We start from the raw sequence: 17742 nt of genomic DNA on the forward strand, positions 1-17742 counted from the left end.
GCATCTCCATTAGGTTCTGCTCTTGGACCCTAATTGAGTTGGGGAAGAGACCAGTTCCATGTGGCGAGGTTCCCCTGGTGAGCTTGGCATGCTGTTGTGGTTCTGTGTACACCAGCTTCCCTGGAGACGAAGGTCAGGCTTAGGTAGGGTCTGCTGTTCCCAGAGTGTCCTATGTGCCAGGGGACTCACCAAACTGTGAGCTACACTGACCAAAACCACAGGATGCTCTCTCAGTTATAATGGAGAGAATGGCAGGGAACACCAAAGTCAGCATGAGGAGGGTGACCGGGGGGCCGAGTGTGTGGTAGTGTTAGTCTCTTCACCAGAGGCAAGACGGAATGTTCCTGGGGCCCACATCGTCTCCAGAGCTAGCCCTGCACCTGGCCCCATCGTGACAAATTAATTCACCTCTTTTGCCATTCCCTGGGTAGGGTAAAATGTAAAGTAAAATGACCAGGTGGCCAAATTAATGACCAAATGACCAAGCGGGAACTGTCAGCTGAGACCAGCCCTGCGACGGGGTGGAGGTTGGCCTGGCGGTCTCGTTAACATGTGCTGCTTCTTACTGCCCCATCTGGGCTACACTACACTGCAGCCTTCTTTAGTCTAAGTATCCACCTACTCTCTGCCACAGGGATTGTCACCTCCGTCCTCCTGGTGGGGGTCCGGGAGTTCCCTTCCTTCTCCTTTTCCCTCCCATTCTTGTTTCCTTTCCTCCTTTTCTTCTTCCCTTCCTCCCTTCTCTCAAAAAACAGCTCTGCAGCACCTGTTAAATTCTAGACGCTAAGAACAAAGCAATAAGCAAGACCCACCTTCTCCCAGAGGAGTGAGATGAAAAAAAACCAAATCAATGATTTGGGGCAAGGACACCTGCTCTAAAGAAGAAAAACTGCGTAATACGATGGCGTCTACCTTACACCAGTGGTCAGGGATGGCTTCTCTCAAGACGTGGCATTTAGGAGACTAACTGGTAAGATGAGCGACCTCCGGAATGCCCAGCCCACCTGACCCCCTAATCCTCGCCTTTTCTGCCACATCCTGCCTCAAGGCTGGGCTCAGCCGTGAGTCTTAAGGGGCCAGACTGAGCTGGAGGTGGCTGGGAATGCCCTGGCACAGAGCTCAGGCAGCTGTAGCCTCGCCCTCCCAGGCCCCCATTCATGTTTGTGAAGGATGTGGGGTGAAGGTGGGAGCACACAGGCCTTCAGGTGGGCAATGAGAGACAACTCATGCTGACTGTTTGCACCGGCAGGAGCTCCAGGCTTCCAGCTTTGTAGTCCATCCTGAGCAAAGGGACTTCTATCTAGATTCAGCAGTTACTGATATCTGCCCCACTCACTTTATCATTCCCGCCCCCACCCTGCAGATGTATGTATGGACAGATATTTTTCCCCATTTTTTTCCTGAACCACTTGAGAGTGAATTGGAGACCTTGTGCCCCTTTACTGCTAACTAGTGTGTTTTCCTTAAGAACAAAGACTTTATCTGATACTACTATTGTGCAATGATATGGGAATCAGGATGTTTTAACATTGAACCGGTACCATTGTCTCCCCACAGTCCATATTTAATTTTGTCAATTTCCTCAATAGAGCTCTCTATAGCTAGTTTTTTGTTTTTTTTTTTCTATTTCAAGAGCTCAACCAGGACCACGGACTGCATTTAGCCGTCTCTGTTGTCTCCTGTGTCCCAGGGCAGGCCTTGGCCTCTTGCTGTGTTCCTTAACCTTGGCTTTTGGAGGGGTACATGCCTGACTTTCCTCCCTGGTGAGACAGGCTCTGTCTCTTTGGCTACGATGCCACCAGAAAGCTGTTACACCCTTCTCAGTGCAGGAGGCACACAATGTGCGTTTGCCCCAACCTTGATGACGCTGGCTTTTTTTTTTTTTGAGACAGAGTCTTACTTTGTCCCCCTTCGTAGAGTGCCATGGCATCATATCTCACAGGAGCCTCAAACTCTCGGGCTAAAGCGATCCACTTGCCTCAGCCTCCCAAGTAGGTGGGACTACAGGTGCCCACCACATCCATCTAGTTTTTCCATTTTTAGTAGAGACAGGCTCTGGCTCTTGCTCAGAGCAATCCACCTGCCTCGGTCTCCCAGAGTGTTGGGGTTACAGGGGTGAGCCACTCTGCCCAGCAGTGCTGGCTTCATCCCTTCCACTCAGTGTTTTTGAACCGCACGGTTTTTCCTGGCCTTGTTTGGGGCTTTGTGTGCTTGGGTCTCTCTCCGTCCACCTCTGTCTCTCTGTTTCTATTAGGACCCTTCTCCTTGGTTTAGTCCTTGCCCTTTGGCCTCCCTGCCTTCGACCCTGCCTCTGGTCTCCTCTTGGTCTCCTGTCTCTTGCTGCTGCTTCCTCCCTTGGTTTTGGTCCTGTCACCCTCCTTCCCCATTCTCTCTCCAAAAATGCTGAAATGCCCACAAGTGCCAGTGCCGCACAGACCAGCCACCAGCTAGCCTACAGCTGAAGACTTCATTAGGTACACCCTCTGGTTTGGCTTCTTTTCTAAGAGGAATCAAATGAACATAAGGAGAGTTCACTCTTAGGAGCTAGTTGGCCCTCACGCACCTGGAACTCATCCCAGGCCTGGAGAAAGGTCAGGCTCAGGGGAGGGCACTTGGCGGGACTGTCCCTCTGCACAGCAGCCCCCTGTCTTCAGCCCATCCATGGGTCTTCTCGTTCAGAAGGGTGCACAAACCCCAAACTCCCTCACTGTGGTTTGGCCAGGGATGAGTAAATACTGTCTTTCTGCCAAGGCAGAGCCAACCTGAAGCTCTGGGGTTAGCAGGTTTGTCACTACCTTGAAGAACCAGGCCCACAGCAGCCTTCATTCCATTTGGTGGTCACTGGATTGGAGGGTGACAAGGCCCTCACGTCTCTCTGAGTTAGGCCCAAACCACCGCCCAGATAGTAGAAGCCAGACTAGGGCACTCTGACAGCCGTACCGGGCTACTCGCTCACTACCATGGCATTGAACCTTGAATTATGTTTCGCTCATTCCTATTAATATCTCTGATTGCATGGTGGACAAACTGATGGACACTGCCCCTCATTGGAACTCAGATATCTACTTGTGGGTACAGAATGATCTCTCTTGGGTGAAATTGACAATTCACCATGATGCTGCTGGCTCTAGTCTTCTGGGGTCTCCATTTCCTCCTCTATAGAACAAGGGGCTTGGAACAGGAACTCTATGGCCCCCTGTGCCCTGAGCTTCCAGGAGCCAGAGACTCCATTATCAGTGGGCCAACCTTTTCATCTCGGAAAGGCAGGAGATGCCATCCACCCCCGTGGGGCTGATCCTGCTCTGGCCCTGGTTGTGACTATGGGGAGTATTTGGTGTATTTGTGTGTGTTTCTCTCCTGGACTGGCCCCTTCCGGTTCCTCGGCAGACATTTGTTTTCATCCTAGTCTATGGAAGGAGACATCACTGAGGACCAGAGTGAAGCAAAAGACAAAGGGAAGAAACATTCCTGGCCACTCTGTCCAGTCCTTCCCACTGGCAGGGGTGCTGGATGGCACCGTAGTGCTAGGCAGCTGGGGGCGGGCCAGGCTCAGGTTTGGGAGCAAGTAGCTGACAGGCTGGCACCAATCTCTTCCAAGCCTCTTTGAGTGACACAGGCCCAGGGGACTTGAGAGCCACAGAGGCCCAGTGAGATTACGTACCATCCAACCCTCCCCTTTTGCACATGAGAAACCCAAGGCCCAAAAGGGGGAAGCCATGTGCACAGTGGTGGCAGAGTGGGGACCAAAGCCTGAGGCTCACAGCGTGTTTCTCAGCTCACAGGCTCAGTAACTCTCTCGCGTCCCCAGACTTGTTGGCAGGCAGGAGGAATAACTCATGTGAGTCAAAAGCAATTTGCAAACATAAATAATTCTCTGTGCCAGGAGAGGAGCCGGTGGGAAGACGCACGGAAGGGCTGAGAAGAGGACAGCTGGCCATGAGTCTCCCAGCCACTGGGCACTGCCTCTCCCCTCCTCAGTGCTGGAGGGAGAGTCCGAGGATCCTGTCCACAGAGCAGGAAATGGCTGGCTTGATGCTCATTTCCGTCGCTCATAGGAGGACTCTGCCTTCTGGTCTCTTCTCTCCCCGCCCCCCAACATTCTCTAAGGGTCAGAGGGAAAGAGATGGTCCCTGCCTGCATTTGGAGCAGCCTGGGCTTCCTCCACCCAGCCTGTGTGTTTCCCTGTCTTCAATCTTAAACAGCAAGTATCCTGAGAGGGAGTGGACGGTGCACCAATATTCTCTTACATTAATATCATCTCGGTGTCATAGTCCAAAGGAGCTTACCATCTCCAAATGAGATCATGCCATTCTCATTTTGGACACTGACCAAAATGAGAGGGAGGGTGGTGACCACTCAAGGCCATCCTCTGACTGTGTGATGAGTATTTGTTCATTTCCCCAGAGGTTTGGCTCCTACTGCCCCAGGAGCCATATAGCCTCTTAGGAGGTTTTAGAGGACGGCTGTGGGAATGACTGTAGAGCTGGCATCATTTTGGAGGGCTCAAAGTGTTCCACACACCTTTTCAAAGCCCACCCCAAGAGGCTGTCTACAGCAGAGAGAAACAATGAGAAACCAGATACCATGGAATTAGCGAAGAATTTCTCAGATGAAACAGGAAAGGGAGGAAATCCAGGGAGGTTTGCATTACACCTGGCGCAGGTTGAAAGGATTCGGGGCCTGTTGTTGGCAATATTAAACTCCAGGGCACGTTTGAAAGGGTCCCTCACGCGGGCAGCAAATGAGAGGTGCTCCTGTCAGTACAGGCCATGTCCCTGCAAACTCTCCAGCTCTGTGCACATGTGCGTACACACACATGCATACATATACATCCTGGATTCCTGTTGTTCAAAATAGATTTGAAAACTTGCAGATAACTGGTTAAGAGAAATAACTATCACCACCAACCTTTATTGGCTTACTTATTTAATGTAAGAGACTTTATGTGGGCCAAGTTTGAGGACTGCAACTTGGGAGCACAGGTTCAAATGGTCCTGGATACGCTGCCCACAGCAACACCCAGGTGTGTTTGCCGTGTGCCAGGCTCATCCCCACATCGCACGTGGGAAAATCTGGACATAAACCAGTGTGTGCTTTATCCTCTGTGTGTTGCTAACAGTGTGTGTGTGTGTGTGTGTGTGTGTGCGCACGCGCGCGCGCGTGCCCTGTGGGGTCACGTGCTCGCCCTCCTGAGCTGCACATTAAAGCTGAGTATATAACGATGAGGGTGCTGTCAGGAAATGCAGAACCATTAGGCTAAACACAGAAATGAATCCATGAGTCTGCCTGGAACTCACTCCAGGATCATCCTCAGGGTCTGTTTCCCCAAATGCAATTACTGCATAATTACCTGGAGTCTCCTGAAATCCTCATAAATGGATCAGGTGAGGAGTCAGAGGGCAGCAGGACCCTAGAGGAGCTGAAAGAGAGCCCATCTGCTCTCTGCCCATGCGGGGGTCAGGAACAGCCTCGTGCTGAAAGATGTTACTGGCTTACAGGGGAGGGACCAGCTTCCCTGCCTGTAGGCTGCAGTTCCCTCTGCTCTAGGACTCCTGCAGACACAGGCAGGAGGGGTCAGAGTCCAAGGTACCTAAGAACCAGGAGTGAGCTGGGCCCAAGAAGATGCCCAGGATGTGCCCCTCGCCTTTTGGGAACGCCAGGCTCTATGTACCCCGTTTCCCCGAAAATAAGACATCCTCCGAAAATAAGACCTACTTACAGGAAAGCTAAGACGTCCCCTGAAAATAAGACCTAGTGCATCTTTGGGAGCACACCTTAAAATAAGACACTGTCTTATTTTCGGGAAAACAGGGTAGTTGGAGCAGGGAGGTCCATGCTTGCACAGATGTGGCATTGTGCAGCTGGTTGACAATGAGGAGTGGGCAGGAGTTGGGAGGGCAGTGAATGGTGACTACCTTAGTAGTTCCACAGCGCAGGCCCTGGTAAAGGCTTGAATAATCTAGAGTAGCCTCAGCGAGGGGATGGGGCCTGAGCTGCTTCTGAAGGACTCACAGAACCTCAGAAACTGGAGCCAAGACCCCAGGAGACAGATGATGCTAGCTCAGAATCCCTCTCTCTCTCTCCGTGGACAGGCTGCTTGACCTTGGGCAGGTTACTCATGCAACCAAGCCTTCCTATCACCGCCTGCGAGAAAGACAGGGATGGTGACGAGGCCCACCTCACAGAGGTATTGTGGGAATTAAATGAGATAAACCCCCGAAGAACCTGGTTTGCAGTAAGCTCTCAATCAATGTTAATTGTTATCACTAAATGCAAAGGGAAGAGGTGCAGGAGGGAGAGTGGGGGGTGGCTTCCCAACTAGTAGCAGCAGGAAGTAGACATTTGTACCCAAGACTAACAGCTGTCGGTGGTGTTTCCTCCTGAGTCCTCACCTTCTCAGACGGGTTCTAAACTCAGAACCACAAAATATGTTTCTTTGGAAAAGCATGTAGATTTGGTTTGCCCAAATCTGTGTCCAGGCCTGCTAATCTCTGGCTTGTCCCTTTTGTCCTGTCCCCATGCCATTTTCCATGAGCCAGCATGAGGCTGGGCAGGACACAGTTCTAGAGAGAGGGAGCAGGTCAGACAGTCATTCAGAGGTAGCTGTGACTGTGGGACTGCCCCTCTGTCCAGCTTAGGGCTCCAGGCGGGAAGTCATTAGAAGACATTTGGGTCTGACGTGGATTGTTTAATATTCTCTGGCGAACAGTAACCCATGTTCTTTCAGGGGCTTTTCCAGATGTGCTTAAGGCTTTCTCTTGTCCCAATCTTCACCACCACGGCTCTTCTTTTAAGGTGACGAGGAAATGGTGGCGTAGGAAGCAAAGGGTCTTTGGTAAGGGGCATGGGTATACCAAGCAGACCCCTTCAGTTCTCCTTGTCTGTTCCAGAAGCTTATTGTCCGATATTGGTGGGATTGGGGAGGAGCCTCAATTCAGGGGCCCAGAGTGGGCCAAATGGCACAGGGACCAATCAGTTCTCTCCCACATCTTTGTCTTAGTTAGTCACATGCACAGAGAACTCCCATCCCACCTCCACCCTAATCACAGGTGAGAGCCCCATGGCACCTGCTCACCCAGCAACCATTCTATGCCACACCAGCACACCCTGGGTCATTATCATAACCACAATGACAGGATGGTGGCTCTCAACTTTCCATGCCTTCCCTGTCCTATGGACTAAAATGTCCCTATGGGCAGAGATGACCATGCTGATTATTCCGGACCAAAATAGAACTTCCAGAGACAATCCAGGATGCTCAACCAAATTTCAGTTGTACATAAATAATGCCTCCTTTTTCCCCCCACAGAACACACTTCTACTAAAAAATTATGCTTTGTGCATCTGAATTCAAATTTAATTGGATGCCCTAGAATTTTCTTTGCTTAATCTGACAACCCTGGACCTCAAGCACCCTGAATCTGTGGATCTCCTGCCCCCCAGCCCTGGTGGGATGTAAAGATGGAGCAAACTCTGAAGGGATGACCTGGGCTCTTCTAAACATGAGTTGTGGAGGGGACAAGCTACAGTGAGGCCAGAGCCAGAGACTGGGACAGGCCTGGTGCAGGAAGGGCTGGCTTTCGAGACATGGATACTCAGTGCCTCCTCTGCATTGGGCTGGCTGAGATCAGGGCCCTGTGGCACCCAGAAGCCATTCTATGCCATGCCAGCATGCTCAATGTCACTGTCATAACTACATTTATCAGACAGGTGGCTTTCAGGTTTTTGTGCCTTCTCTCTCCTGTGGACTAAAACTTCTTCACTCCCTTGTGACCAGATGCTGACCACCATTAGAAAGGTTCATCTTGACAAAAATAAAGATATTTGGATTTCCTAGTGTGCAGGGTTAGGACCCCAGCTCCCTGATCTCCTTCTCATTCTTGAACTTGTGTTTTGGAGGGAGGGTTTATGAATAGCCCTTTGCTTGTCAACTGGTGGTCACGGACAGACATCTGGGCTTCTCATAGGCAGAAGCTGTCTATATACCAAGGACAAGTGGGGTTACTGGATTCTGCCAGTAATCCCTTTGAGGAGAAACTCTCCTGTCCCAATGCCAAGGTCCTGAGCCCTTCAGAGCGTTTCAGAACCTTGGATGTCTTGGAAGGTCTGTGTCCAAGAAGCTCTGGGGACAGATCACCATGAAGTGTCTCTAAACAGCCAGCTTAGTTCTGGAATCATCGTAGAACTTGGACAAGCTGTCTGCCCATCAGAACCTCAGACTCTCATTCCAGAGAGGCTCAGTCTCTTTGAGGACTTAATAGGACAAGATGCTCAGGTGGCACCTGTCATTATCTGACAAGTTCGGCAGATGACAGGGCCCTCTATCCTCTGGGGACAGGGAAGTCTTGGACACTGTTGGATCTGGCACCAAGCCGGATGTCCCAGCAGCTCTTCCTGACCTAGCCTATGTCACTGCCCAGTGTCTGCCTTCTGACCTCAGGCTCCAGGCTCTTCCCAAGACCACCCTCCTCTGAGCCCCACCCCAAAGGGCCCTGCTACCAGGCCTGGTTTTCAAGGCCTTAGGCCACCTGCAGGCGACGTCTTCCCAGGAATGTTGTAGAGACACCTTACTTTGCCCTCCTGGAGTGCCACCCACACCTCCCCTCCCCCACCCCTAGGTCCAGCCTGCAAGGGAGTGGAGGGGCCACCTCAGGGGCTTAAGTTCACTCCCAAGTCACCAACTGTGCAGCTGGGCAGGCCTGAGCAAGGGCTCCCCTTCCCATTCCTGAGTTCTCAGTTTTCCTCAACTAGAGAAACAGGGAGACGAAGCCCACGCCTGGCACGGCCTCTGTGCACCCGCCAGCGAAGGATGGGCCAATTCTAGGGCTGAGCCCAGCCGGCTCTTTGCCAGAAGCAGGATCACCCGCCCTCTGCTCCCAGGGTGGCAAAGGGTGTTCATTACATGGGGGGAGTGTTTAACTTACTCCAAAGGGGGGCTTGGAGGGATGGGGGTGGTGGGAGGGACAATTCACAAAGGCCAGGGCTAGAAACTCCCAACGACTTTTTTTCTAAGAACCTCCCTTCCCCCCTCCTGGCTGGGCTCCCCTCCCCCACCTCCAGCCGCTGGTGGCCTGCAGCCAACACTGGCCACAGTGTCCGCATTCAGGCCTCCCCGCCCTCCTGGCCCTGTATCTCTTCCCCTGGCCTGCCCACCACCGCACTCTCGCCACCCCCTCTGCACCGAGTGGACCTCTTCCGCCCTGGCGCCCCGCACAGGCTCGGGCCCTGGGGCCCAGACCGGTAGTCCAAGGGATTGAGAGGAGCTCGTCCCCTGGCCCTGCTCGGCTACCTCGGCCAGGAGGAAGATCGCTGCGTCTGCAGAAGGCTGGACACGGCTGCCACATGCTCGGGTCACAGCTTCCCGCCGGTTCAGCCACACCCCGGAGTATGGTCCACTCCCCTCGCCCCCTCGGGGCCTTTAACCCCTTCTTCCCTAGCGTCACCAAGGTCCTCGGCCTCGCCGCCCCAAGGGGCATGGGTGAGGAGCCCACTCTCCTGGCTCACTGAGGACATGGGAGTGGCAGGCCGTGCTTGCCTGGCCAGCCGCCTCCCCTCCACATCCACTTCGCAGGAAGCCCCCCTGCCGCCCCCCACCCCGTCCGCCCGCTGCGCCTCCATCGGAACCTAGGCCTGGTGGCTTCCGGGGAGAGCGCCTGACAGAGCCTCAGCGGCTTCCTCGGCCGGGCGGGGCCGGCCAGCGACGCTGGAGAGGGTGTGTATGGGGGTCCCCGCCCCACGGAACCTGCCCTACCCGGCGCGGATTATTAGGAAGGAACGCCCCTATCCAGCCAGGACTAGGCGTGTTGCGCCCCGCGGGGTGGCGAGGAACAAAGGTCAGCCACTGGAGTGCGAGTGTCCGCGCCGCCCACCCCTGCACCGGCTCCTCCACTCCCCGGTTCCCAGGGTTCGCCAGCGCCTGGGGCTGCGCCTGCCCGAAAGCCCTGGGAGCTGGGACGGCTCTGCCCCCGCCCCCCCGCAGGAATTCCCCTTTCCAGCCCAGCGCCTCCCGACTTCCCGGGGAGCCGGGTCACCAGTCCAGCGCCGGCGCCGCTGCTCGAGAAACCAGTCCACTCTGCCTGCGCGAAGGGTTAGCGCAGGACGTGGAGGTTTGCTCCCGACCTAAGGCGGAAGTGGGTGGGGACAAGGGGCAGCCACCTACCTACCCGCGTCCCCTATGTCCCCTGCGCGCTTACCTCAAACAAAAATGCACCTTCAACATCTTCATTTAATATTTACATTCAAGCAGGTAATAATTGGAAGCTTATAGTTTAGACATTTCTAGTAGCAGCAGTTTCTAGAGAGCTCGTTTAGCCTTTTAACAAACTTTTTTTTTTTTCACATAGAAACAACACATCCATGTGTACAGTATCAAAAAATATATACCAAGGTTACTGGTATTGCAGTTCCTGGGAGGAGAGGAAATGAAATCAACCGAAATGCTGTAGAGGGAGGGGGAGTCAACAGAAAATAGTTTGTCTGGTATAGAATATAACATGATCTAGAGGAAACTCCATAAATCTAGGTTTTTATATTTCAATATATAAATACCTACAAATAAATATATATATAGCAGCCCGAGGGGAGGTGATCGGGCCTTTTGAGCTCAAACAATACATTTCAATAATAACACCACATACAAAGGGGGTCGAGTCAGCACTTGACAAGTTAGCACGGTTAAAATATAACACTATAGAACTCTGAGGCTGCCGCGCGGGGCTGCCTTGTCAGTCTGGGTTCCACAGGGGAGAGGAGGGACCGGTGAGCGTGAGACCCGCAGGCACCGAGTGGAGGGAGCCTCCGCCAGGATCCGACAGCGGCCCTCGGAGAGAGTTGTCTCCCGGGCTCTGGGCGTCTTCACCCCGGGGGCCAGCCCAGATCTCCCGCGGTTGGCCAGAGGAAAGCCCGCCCCGAGGCCCCAGGTGCTAAGCCCCCCGCGGGGGCGGGGCTTCCCCTAACGATGCCCTCCAGCTACACCGTCACGTACTCCTTGAACGTAACGGTGAGGCAGTTCGCAGTGACGTCGGTGATAATTATATTCCCAAAGAAGGGCTTGAACTCGCTCAGCGGTTCCGCGGGCTCGTCCTGGGCCTCGGCTGGAGGTTTCTCAACCACTGTCGTGGGCACCGGTGCCACCACCGCCGCCGCCGCCGCCATGGAGACCTCAGGCTTCACGTGGAGGGAGCTGGGCGGTTCTCCCGCCTCACTGCGCGTCTTGACGCAGCGTAAGTCTATGGGCTCGTCCAGGTCCGAGTCCAGCAGGATCACCTCCGGCTGCGGCAGGGCGGGGGCTGGTGGCACGTCGGCGGGACGCTCAGCTGCAGGGCTGCCTCCCAGGCAGGTAGGGGTGCTGATGCTGCGCGCAGTCAGGCGTTTCTTGCAGGGCTCGCGCTCGCCGTGGGTCTCGGAGAGGCAGCGCTTGCGCGCGTGGGAGAGGTTCAGGCCGACAGCGTGGTGGTGGTGGTGGTGATGGTGGTGGTGGTGGTGGTGGGAAGGCGGGTGGGTGCTCCGGGCCGGGTCCCAGGCTAGCGGGTCGGGCTTGGTGGTGAGTTGCAGGGGCTGCTCGCCAAAGGCCTCCTTGGTCGGGGAGAGCTTTCGGGAGGCGGCATCCTGGGGCTGCGGGTCACCGGCCCCGGGCGCCTCTTCCTCCCTCCTCTTGGAGGGAGCTTCCACCTTCTTCTCCTCTGTGCCTGCTGCCTTTTTAAAAGTCCTGTCGGCTGGGGGGTGGCGTTCCTCGGCAGCCCGCTTCTTATGGCTGGGGGAGCGCGTTTCACCCTCGGCTGCCTCCCCGGACTTGATCTTCACCGCCTGCATGCCGTTCTCCATGTACTTGCTCATCACGATCACTATGCGTCCGTTTTTGTTCTTGTTTTTGACAATCTTCATCTTTCCCCCAATGCCGTTGCCTGTCACGGCCTCCTTGGGGGCCGGAGTCATTCCATTGGGGGGGCCCTTCTCGGGGCCTTTGCTTGGAGCGCCAGCTGCACCGGCCAGGGGCTTCACCGCTCCCAGGTAGCCCTTGGCCCCTGTGCCATGGGCCCACTTGTCCGGCGGGTGGCTCTTGGCCCCCAGGTCCGGGCAGGTGGGGCTGGGCGCCTCCTTGTGGCCACCCTGGTACTGCAGGTCGTACATTTTGGGGTCCGGCTGGTAGGGGTGGTGCTTCTTGCTGTTCAGTTGGTAGTAGTACTTGCCACCCTTGCCAGGCGGTGGGGGCTTGCCCGCCCGCTCTTTGCTGTGTGGCTGGTACTGGTGGTGCTTCTTGCTGTTGAGCTCATACTGGTGGCCCTGGCCCTTGCCCTGCGAGCCCAGGTCCAGCTTGGCACGGTTGTCAGTGGAGGAGTCCTGGAGTCCGGTCAGTACATTGGAGCGACGAGCAAAGGTAGGTACCTGAGGGAACCAGGTGGGGGAGGTGAGCAGAGGGAGAAGGTTGGCCCCACAGCATGCTGGGAGCATCGGGACTGTCCTAGCCCCCATTGGGTTCACAGCTGCGTTATAGGGGGGGCAGGGTAGGGGATGCCTAGTAGAAAGGAAGAGGAATTGGGGTATTCGGGAGGAAATGCCTTTGGGCCTGGAGGCAGTTCTGGTAACAATGTCAAGGAGGGGCTTGGGTGGCAGGGGGGTAGGGGTGGGGCGCTGCATGTATTCACCTGCACCACCAGCGGCTTGGGCTTCGGCCCTCTCTTCCGATATCCCATCAGCTGCTCCTGCCGTTCCCTGGGAGGAGGGAACAGAGGGCAGTGCTGTTAACTTCAGGTCACCTCCCCTCCTCACTACTCCCCCAACCTTTGGAGAGCTTCCGGTTGCTGGCCAACAGGACACAGAGGGATAAAGAGCTCCAGGCAGGTCTCCTCTGTCACCAGCTGACACTGTAACCACTTTATGCTCACACTAACTCCATCTACCCAAGAGGTTCTTGGCAAAAAATTTCCCCACCTCTATGCCTGCACCTGAACTGGCGTCCAGAAGCCTTGCCTCTGTGCTGGGGAGGTGGCAGCTCAGTGGCACTGGCACCCACAACCTTGGGCCTGCGGCTCTTCTAAAAGTGAAGTGGGTGCAGGGGTCCAGGGAATACGACAAGTCCAAAAGAGGTGTGCACGGACCTCGTCCCTCCCCTTCAGAAGCGCAGGATGCTAATGACCTCATTAAGATTCAGATAACGAGTGCCGCAGGCAGAAGGGAGGACTCCTTTTCTTTAAGGCCCAGCACTAAACAGGGGGAGGGGCTATGCCCTTGTTTACACAGTGCCAAATGAGCCAATTAGGGGCTGGGGGTGGGGGCAGGCCACCAAGGCCAGGGTCTGGCCAGGTTTGTAGCCACCTGGTGAACTGGCCGGGCTCCGCCAGCAGAGCTGGTGGGCGGGAGCACAAGGAGACGCTCCGCCTCCTAGGTGGAGCCCAGTTCTTGGCCATCACAATTTCCAAATTATTAATAAAGCCCACAGCCAGAGTCACTGGTCATTATAGCCACCAGGCCTCAGTTTGTAAGCCAGCTTCAGGGTGACCTGCAGCTGGGGGCTGGACTGTCTCAGGTACAGTTCAGGGCTCCGGTCCATCTCCAGCGTTTGGTCAAGTTTTAGCCCACTCCTGGGCCAGACACCGGCTCTCCAAGGACCCTAGCCACCACATCCATACCCTCCAATTGCCAGCGGGCTAACCCACAGGAGTTCTGCGTGTCCTGGGGCAGGGCCAAGCCTGACTCCAAAGTTGCATGGCATTGCAACAGCCAGCGCTTTAATTCTTCAGGGACCCATTATGCAACATGGCATCAGCCGCTGACATGGTTACAGGGTGGCAAACTCCCAGGTGGAGTCAGGCAGGATCCCTGCTGGGCGCCACCCTGCGTTGTGGGAGAGCAACTTCTCCGCCTGTGGCTCATTCAGAGGGTCTACAGTTTACAGTTTTAGCGCCAAAGGAGCCACAGGAAATAATGCAAAATAAAAGGGGGAGGAGGGATGTAAGGCAGCGGGTGGCCGAGCTCTGAGGGCTCCTACGGCTCCTCCCCTCCTTGCCCTTCCCCCTTCTATCCTCCCCGAAACAGAGAACCGCAGCCACCAGCAGCGAATCCAGCTGCGGCAGCTGCAGTGTGACAGGCATCTGAGCGCGGGAGGATGAGCCCCTCAGAAGAAGCCACCCCCCACACCCTTGGGCCAATCTTCCCCTGCCCTGAGGATGGGGCACCATGCCCCACCAAAAAGCCCAGTGAGGGGGGCTGGGAAGGGCACCTGAACCCAAACATAATCTATTCCCTGCCTAGCCCAAGCTCACTGGAGGGCGAGAATGTGGGCTTAAGGCCTTGTCAACTTTTCTCCAGCCGCCAACAAGTTAAGTTCAGTTCCGTGACGTCCGGGCAGTTTCACAACGCCAGCTCCTCGGAGCTGCACGATGAGGTGCCCGTGCCAAGCGGCCAGTGGCTGCAGGAAAGCAACACCTAGGCTCGGGGGTGGGGCTCCAAGGCTGCAACAGGAGGGGGCCAACAGGAGCTGGCACAGCCCACCACACACACCCTTCCCAAAGTTCTCCTCCAAACACAAGCCTCATCTTCCCTAGCCCTGCCCCACCCCCATCCCCAAGCTGCAGCAACCGCCAAGGACACTGGTTAGAGAAGCCGCGGCCCTGGCTGCTGCCCATCCTGGCCAATTGGGGGTGGGGAGCCCTTTTGCTGTTCCTACTGCTGGGTTGCCCACTTTCCCATTCCCATATACGGTTACGGCTGAGGGCGGAGGCAGCTTGGGAGACGCTCACCTGTTCTGGAAGGCGATCAGCAGCCTGGGGTCCAGGATGTTCTCTTCAGGCTCCCACGTGTTATATCTTGCAAGGGAAAAGGGAGGGGGACACCGTGTAAAAAAGGAAAAAAGAGCTAGCTTTGCGGCCTCCAGGTGGGGAGTGACAGAAGGCCCTACTCTGTCTTCATGAACCGAAAGCAATTCAGCTGTGTATGTATGTGGAGGGGTGGAGGGTAGATTTCAGCAAGCCTGATACTGTCCCTGACACAACTCCCCCACCCCCTATCAAAATAAACACACAAGGGCAGGAAGAAAGGGCAAGGGTAAGGAAAATGAAACTAGCAGTTTATTTTGCAGTTGTCAAGAATTTTAAGCATGTTACTGCAACATGTTCCAAAGCCACTTTGCTCACCAGGAACCCTGCGTGCAAAGCAGCCCAAATGCAAAGTCGCAGTCTCCTCCTCCTCCTCTCCCCAACCCTAAGTCTCCGAGAGGGCTTCAGCCCTTCTCCATCTGACCCCTAATCCGATAACCAACAGCCGAGTGCCCCCCGCACCCCCTTGTGGCTCAGGAGCCTGCTGCCACGGACAAGCAAACCCCAAATACTCAGCAACACAAAAATATGCCTCTGTGTGTGCGTGTGTGTGTGCGTGCCTGCGCGTCTATCTCCATCCGGTGCCTTCGCATTTCAAATTAAAGGAAAAAATTCCCCACCAAAAGCGCTGCAGTGACAGTTCCCAACATTTTCTGCCTTTTTTCTTCCTCTCCCTGCACCACTAGGAGGGAGGAGGCACACAATCGCGATTTCGTCGCTTTTTAATTTTTTTTTTTTTGGTTTTGCAATATGGAGCCGTTCGGTGGAGGGAAAGGGGAAAGGAGCCATTTTCTGCTGCACATCAGTCAGTGCCTGCGCCCTCCCTCCCTCCGCCGGCCTCCCCGGCTCGGCCCCGCGTCCCTCCAGCTCCTCTGGCTCCTTTTAGTGCATAAATTAGTGATGGCATTTCCCGGAGAGCGGAGCACAACACAGGGCGCCGGGCTCGGGCTCGGCTGCTCGGCTTCCCCAGTGCCTGCCACCGACTTCCCCACCCCCTCCTCCCTCCACCCCACCTCCACCCCGCCTCCCGTCCGCTCTCCCCACCACCCCACCAGCTCGGCGGGTCCGGCAGCCCCGGAGCACCGCGCCCGGGCTCCCCGCCACCGCACCCCCCGCCGTACTTACTTGGGGGACCAGCCTCTCCATTTCACCAGATACTCCACTCTGCCCTGAGGGGGAAGAGACAGCACTCCATCAGCTTCCGCGGGATCCCCGGCTCCGGCCCGCAGCCTCCCCACCCCCTCCCCGCCTCCTCGCCGGCTGCTCCGGTCGCAGCTCGCTTGCCGCCTCGCCGCCGCCCCCGCACCGCCCTACCTTGCGGATCCGCTTCTTCTCGATGCTCTCCACCGCGAAGACGTGCTCGCCAACAGCTGGCAGCTCCATGGCCGAGCCGGAGCGCGCCGGGGAGCGGGTGGCCGGCGCGGCTGCAGACGCTACTGGCTCCCGCCGGCGCCCAGCTGCCGCCCGGCCAAGGCGCCCCCACCGCCCGCGCTGCCGCCGCCGCCGCTCGTCCCGCACAGCCGGTCTGGCCCGCCGCCGCCCGCGCCCGCTCCGGCTCCCGGCTCGCGCTCGCTCAGACAACTGAGCCCGGGCCGCGGCTGCACAAGAACTCATGCAAATCCCGGACGTCAGCGGGCGGGGCCTCGCGGGCCCAGCTTAGCGTCAGGGGGCGGGCCGCGGCGCGGATTGGCGCAGTCCGGCCTACCGGAGGCCCGGGGCCCCGGCAGCGGGGAAGGGGGAGGACGCGGGAGGGGGCCGCCGATGGGGAGGGTGCCGGGGAGGTGCAGAGGGAGGGATCTGGGAGCCTGGGAGAGTGAGGCTTGAGGGAGGGAGCGGGACCGGGGAGAAGAGGTGTGTCGGCTGGGGGCGGAGAGCTTGACCAGGCTGGGAGGGTTTCGGCAGCGACTCACTGCCCATGGCTCGGCGCCTGGGCCTCCCTTCCTGGCCTCTTGTCCTCAGTGTGCACGGTCCCGGGACCCCTGCTGGGGGCCACCAAGGCCTCCGCTGAAGTTACGGTTGCACCCAATTTCTTCTCGTGCGGTTCGGGGGAGGCGGGGCACCGCCGGCAGGGGGCGGAATCGGGGCACGGGCATCTAGCGTCCCAGCTCTGCGTGCCCCGCCCCCGAGGCTTCGCGCATTTAGGAAGACAAGGAAGGAAAGAGAAAGTGCGTGGAAATGACCCGGGACTGGGTGCGGAGGAGAGCGCGAAGACGAGGAAGGGGATGGAGGAGCAGCCAGCCCCCGGGGCTCTGGCGCTCAAGGGCCTCGCCCCGAGGGAGGTCAGAATCCGATCCCACCTCGATACTCAACAGCTTGGCTCTCTCACTGGCAGGGCGAGACGTCTGCTTTCTAGGAGCCCCAAGAGCCAAGCAGGGCGAGAGGCGCGGAAGACAGAGAGGGGGAGTGGGAGGTGCCTGGGTCTGCTTGGGGTCCAGAGGGGACTTCTAGGGCCTGGGAAGGGCCTCGAAAGATTGGAGAGGGGGCAAGAAATTGAGGCTGAGCCAGGGAAGAGCTAGGTGGCGGGAAAGGGAGGCGAGTGGAATAGACAAGGAGCCACGCATTCGTCATGAGCTCACGGGCCCTATTTCTCGACAGGCAGCCCAGCGGAGGCCCTCCTGACAGGCGGAGAAGCTGCAGAGTGTGAAGTTTAGCACCTCCGGCGGCGAGACGGCGCGTTCCAGCATGCGGCTCCGCGTCCGGCTGGGGGAGCTGCTGCTCCCCAAGCGGCCTCCTGAGGGCGCCGCGGGCGGGGCCGCGTGTTCCAAGGGGTCCGGGTGGGGGCTCTGGGGGGCGGGGCGCGCCTGTTATGCCCCAGCCTGGCTCTCAGCTCTTGAAAGACCGTGCGAGAGCAGGAAGCTTGTGCAATCTCTTGGCTGAGTGTCCACGGAGAAAGCAAAAGAGCAAAAGCTTAGCGAGAGTGGAGCGATGG

The 17742-nt window shown here is 56.9% G+C and overlaps 1 protein-coding gene across 1 annotated transcript; it reads right to left on the bottom strand.

Annotated features, from left to right (window-relative positions):
• Window positions 1-10205: 10205 nt before the first annotated feature.
• On the bottom strand, window positions 10206-17518 carry CBX4 (chromobox 4). The gene is made up of 5 exons (XM_053570082.1): window positions 16128-17518; window positions 15939-15982; window positions 14739-14804; window positions 12645-12711; window positions 10206-12384 (listed from the first exon to the last, which is right to left on the bottom strand). Exons 1-5 carry the CDS (start codon window positions 16425-16427, stop codon window positions 10969-10971), a joined length of 1893 nt encoding a protein of 630 aa, XP_053426057.1. The 5' UTR covers window positions 16428-17518; the 3' UTR covers window positions 10206-10968.
• Window positions 17519-17742: the final 224 nt, after the last annotated feature.

Source organism: Nycticebus coucang, chromosome 18 (genome assembly GCF_027406575.1).
Source record: "Nycticebus coucang isolate mNycCou1 chromosome 18, mNycCou1.pri, whole genome shotgun sequence".
Taxonomy (NCBI): Eukaryota; Metazoa; Chordata; class Mammalia; order Primates; family Lorisidae; genus Nycticebus; species Nycticebus coucang.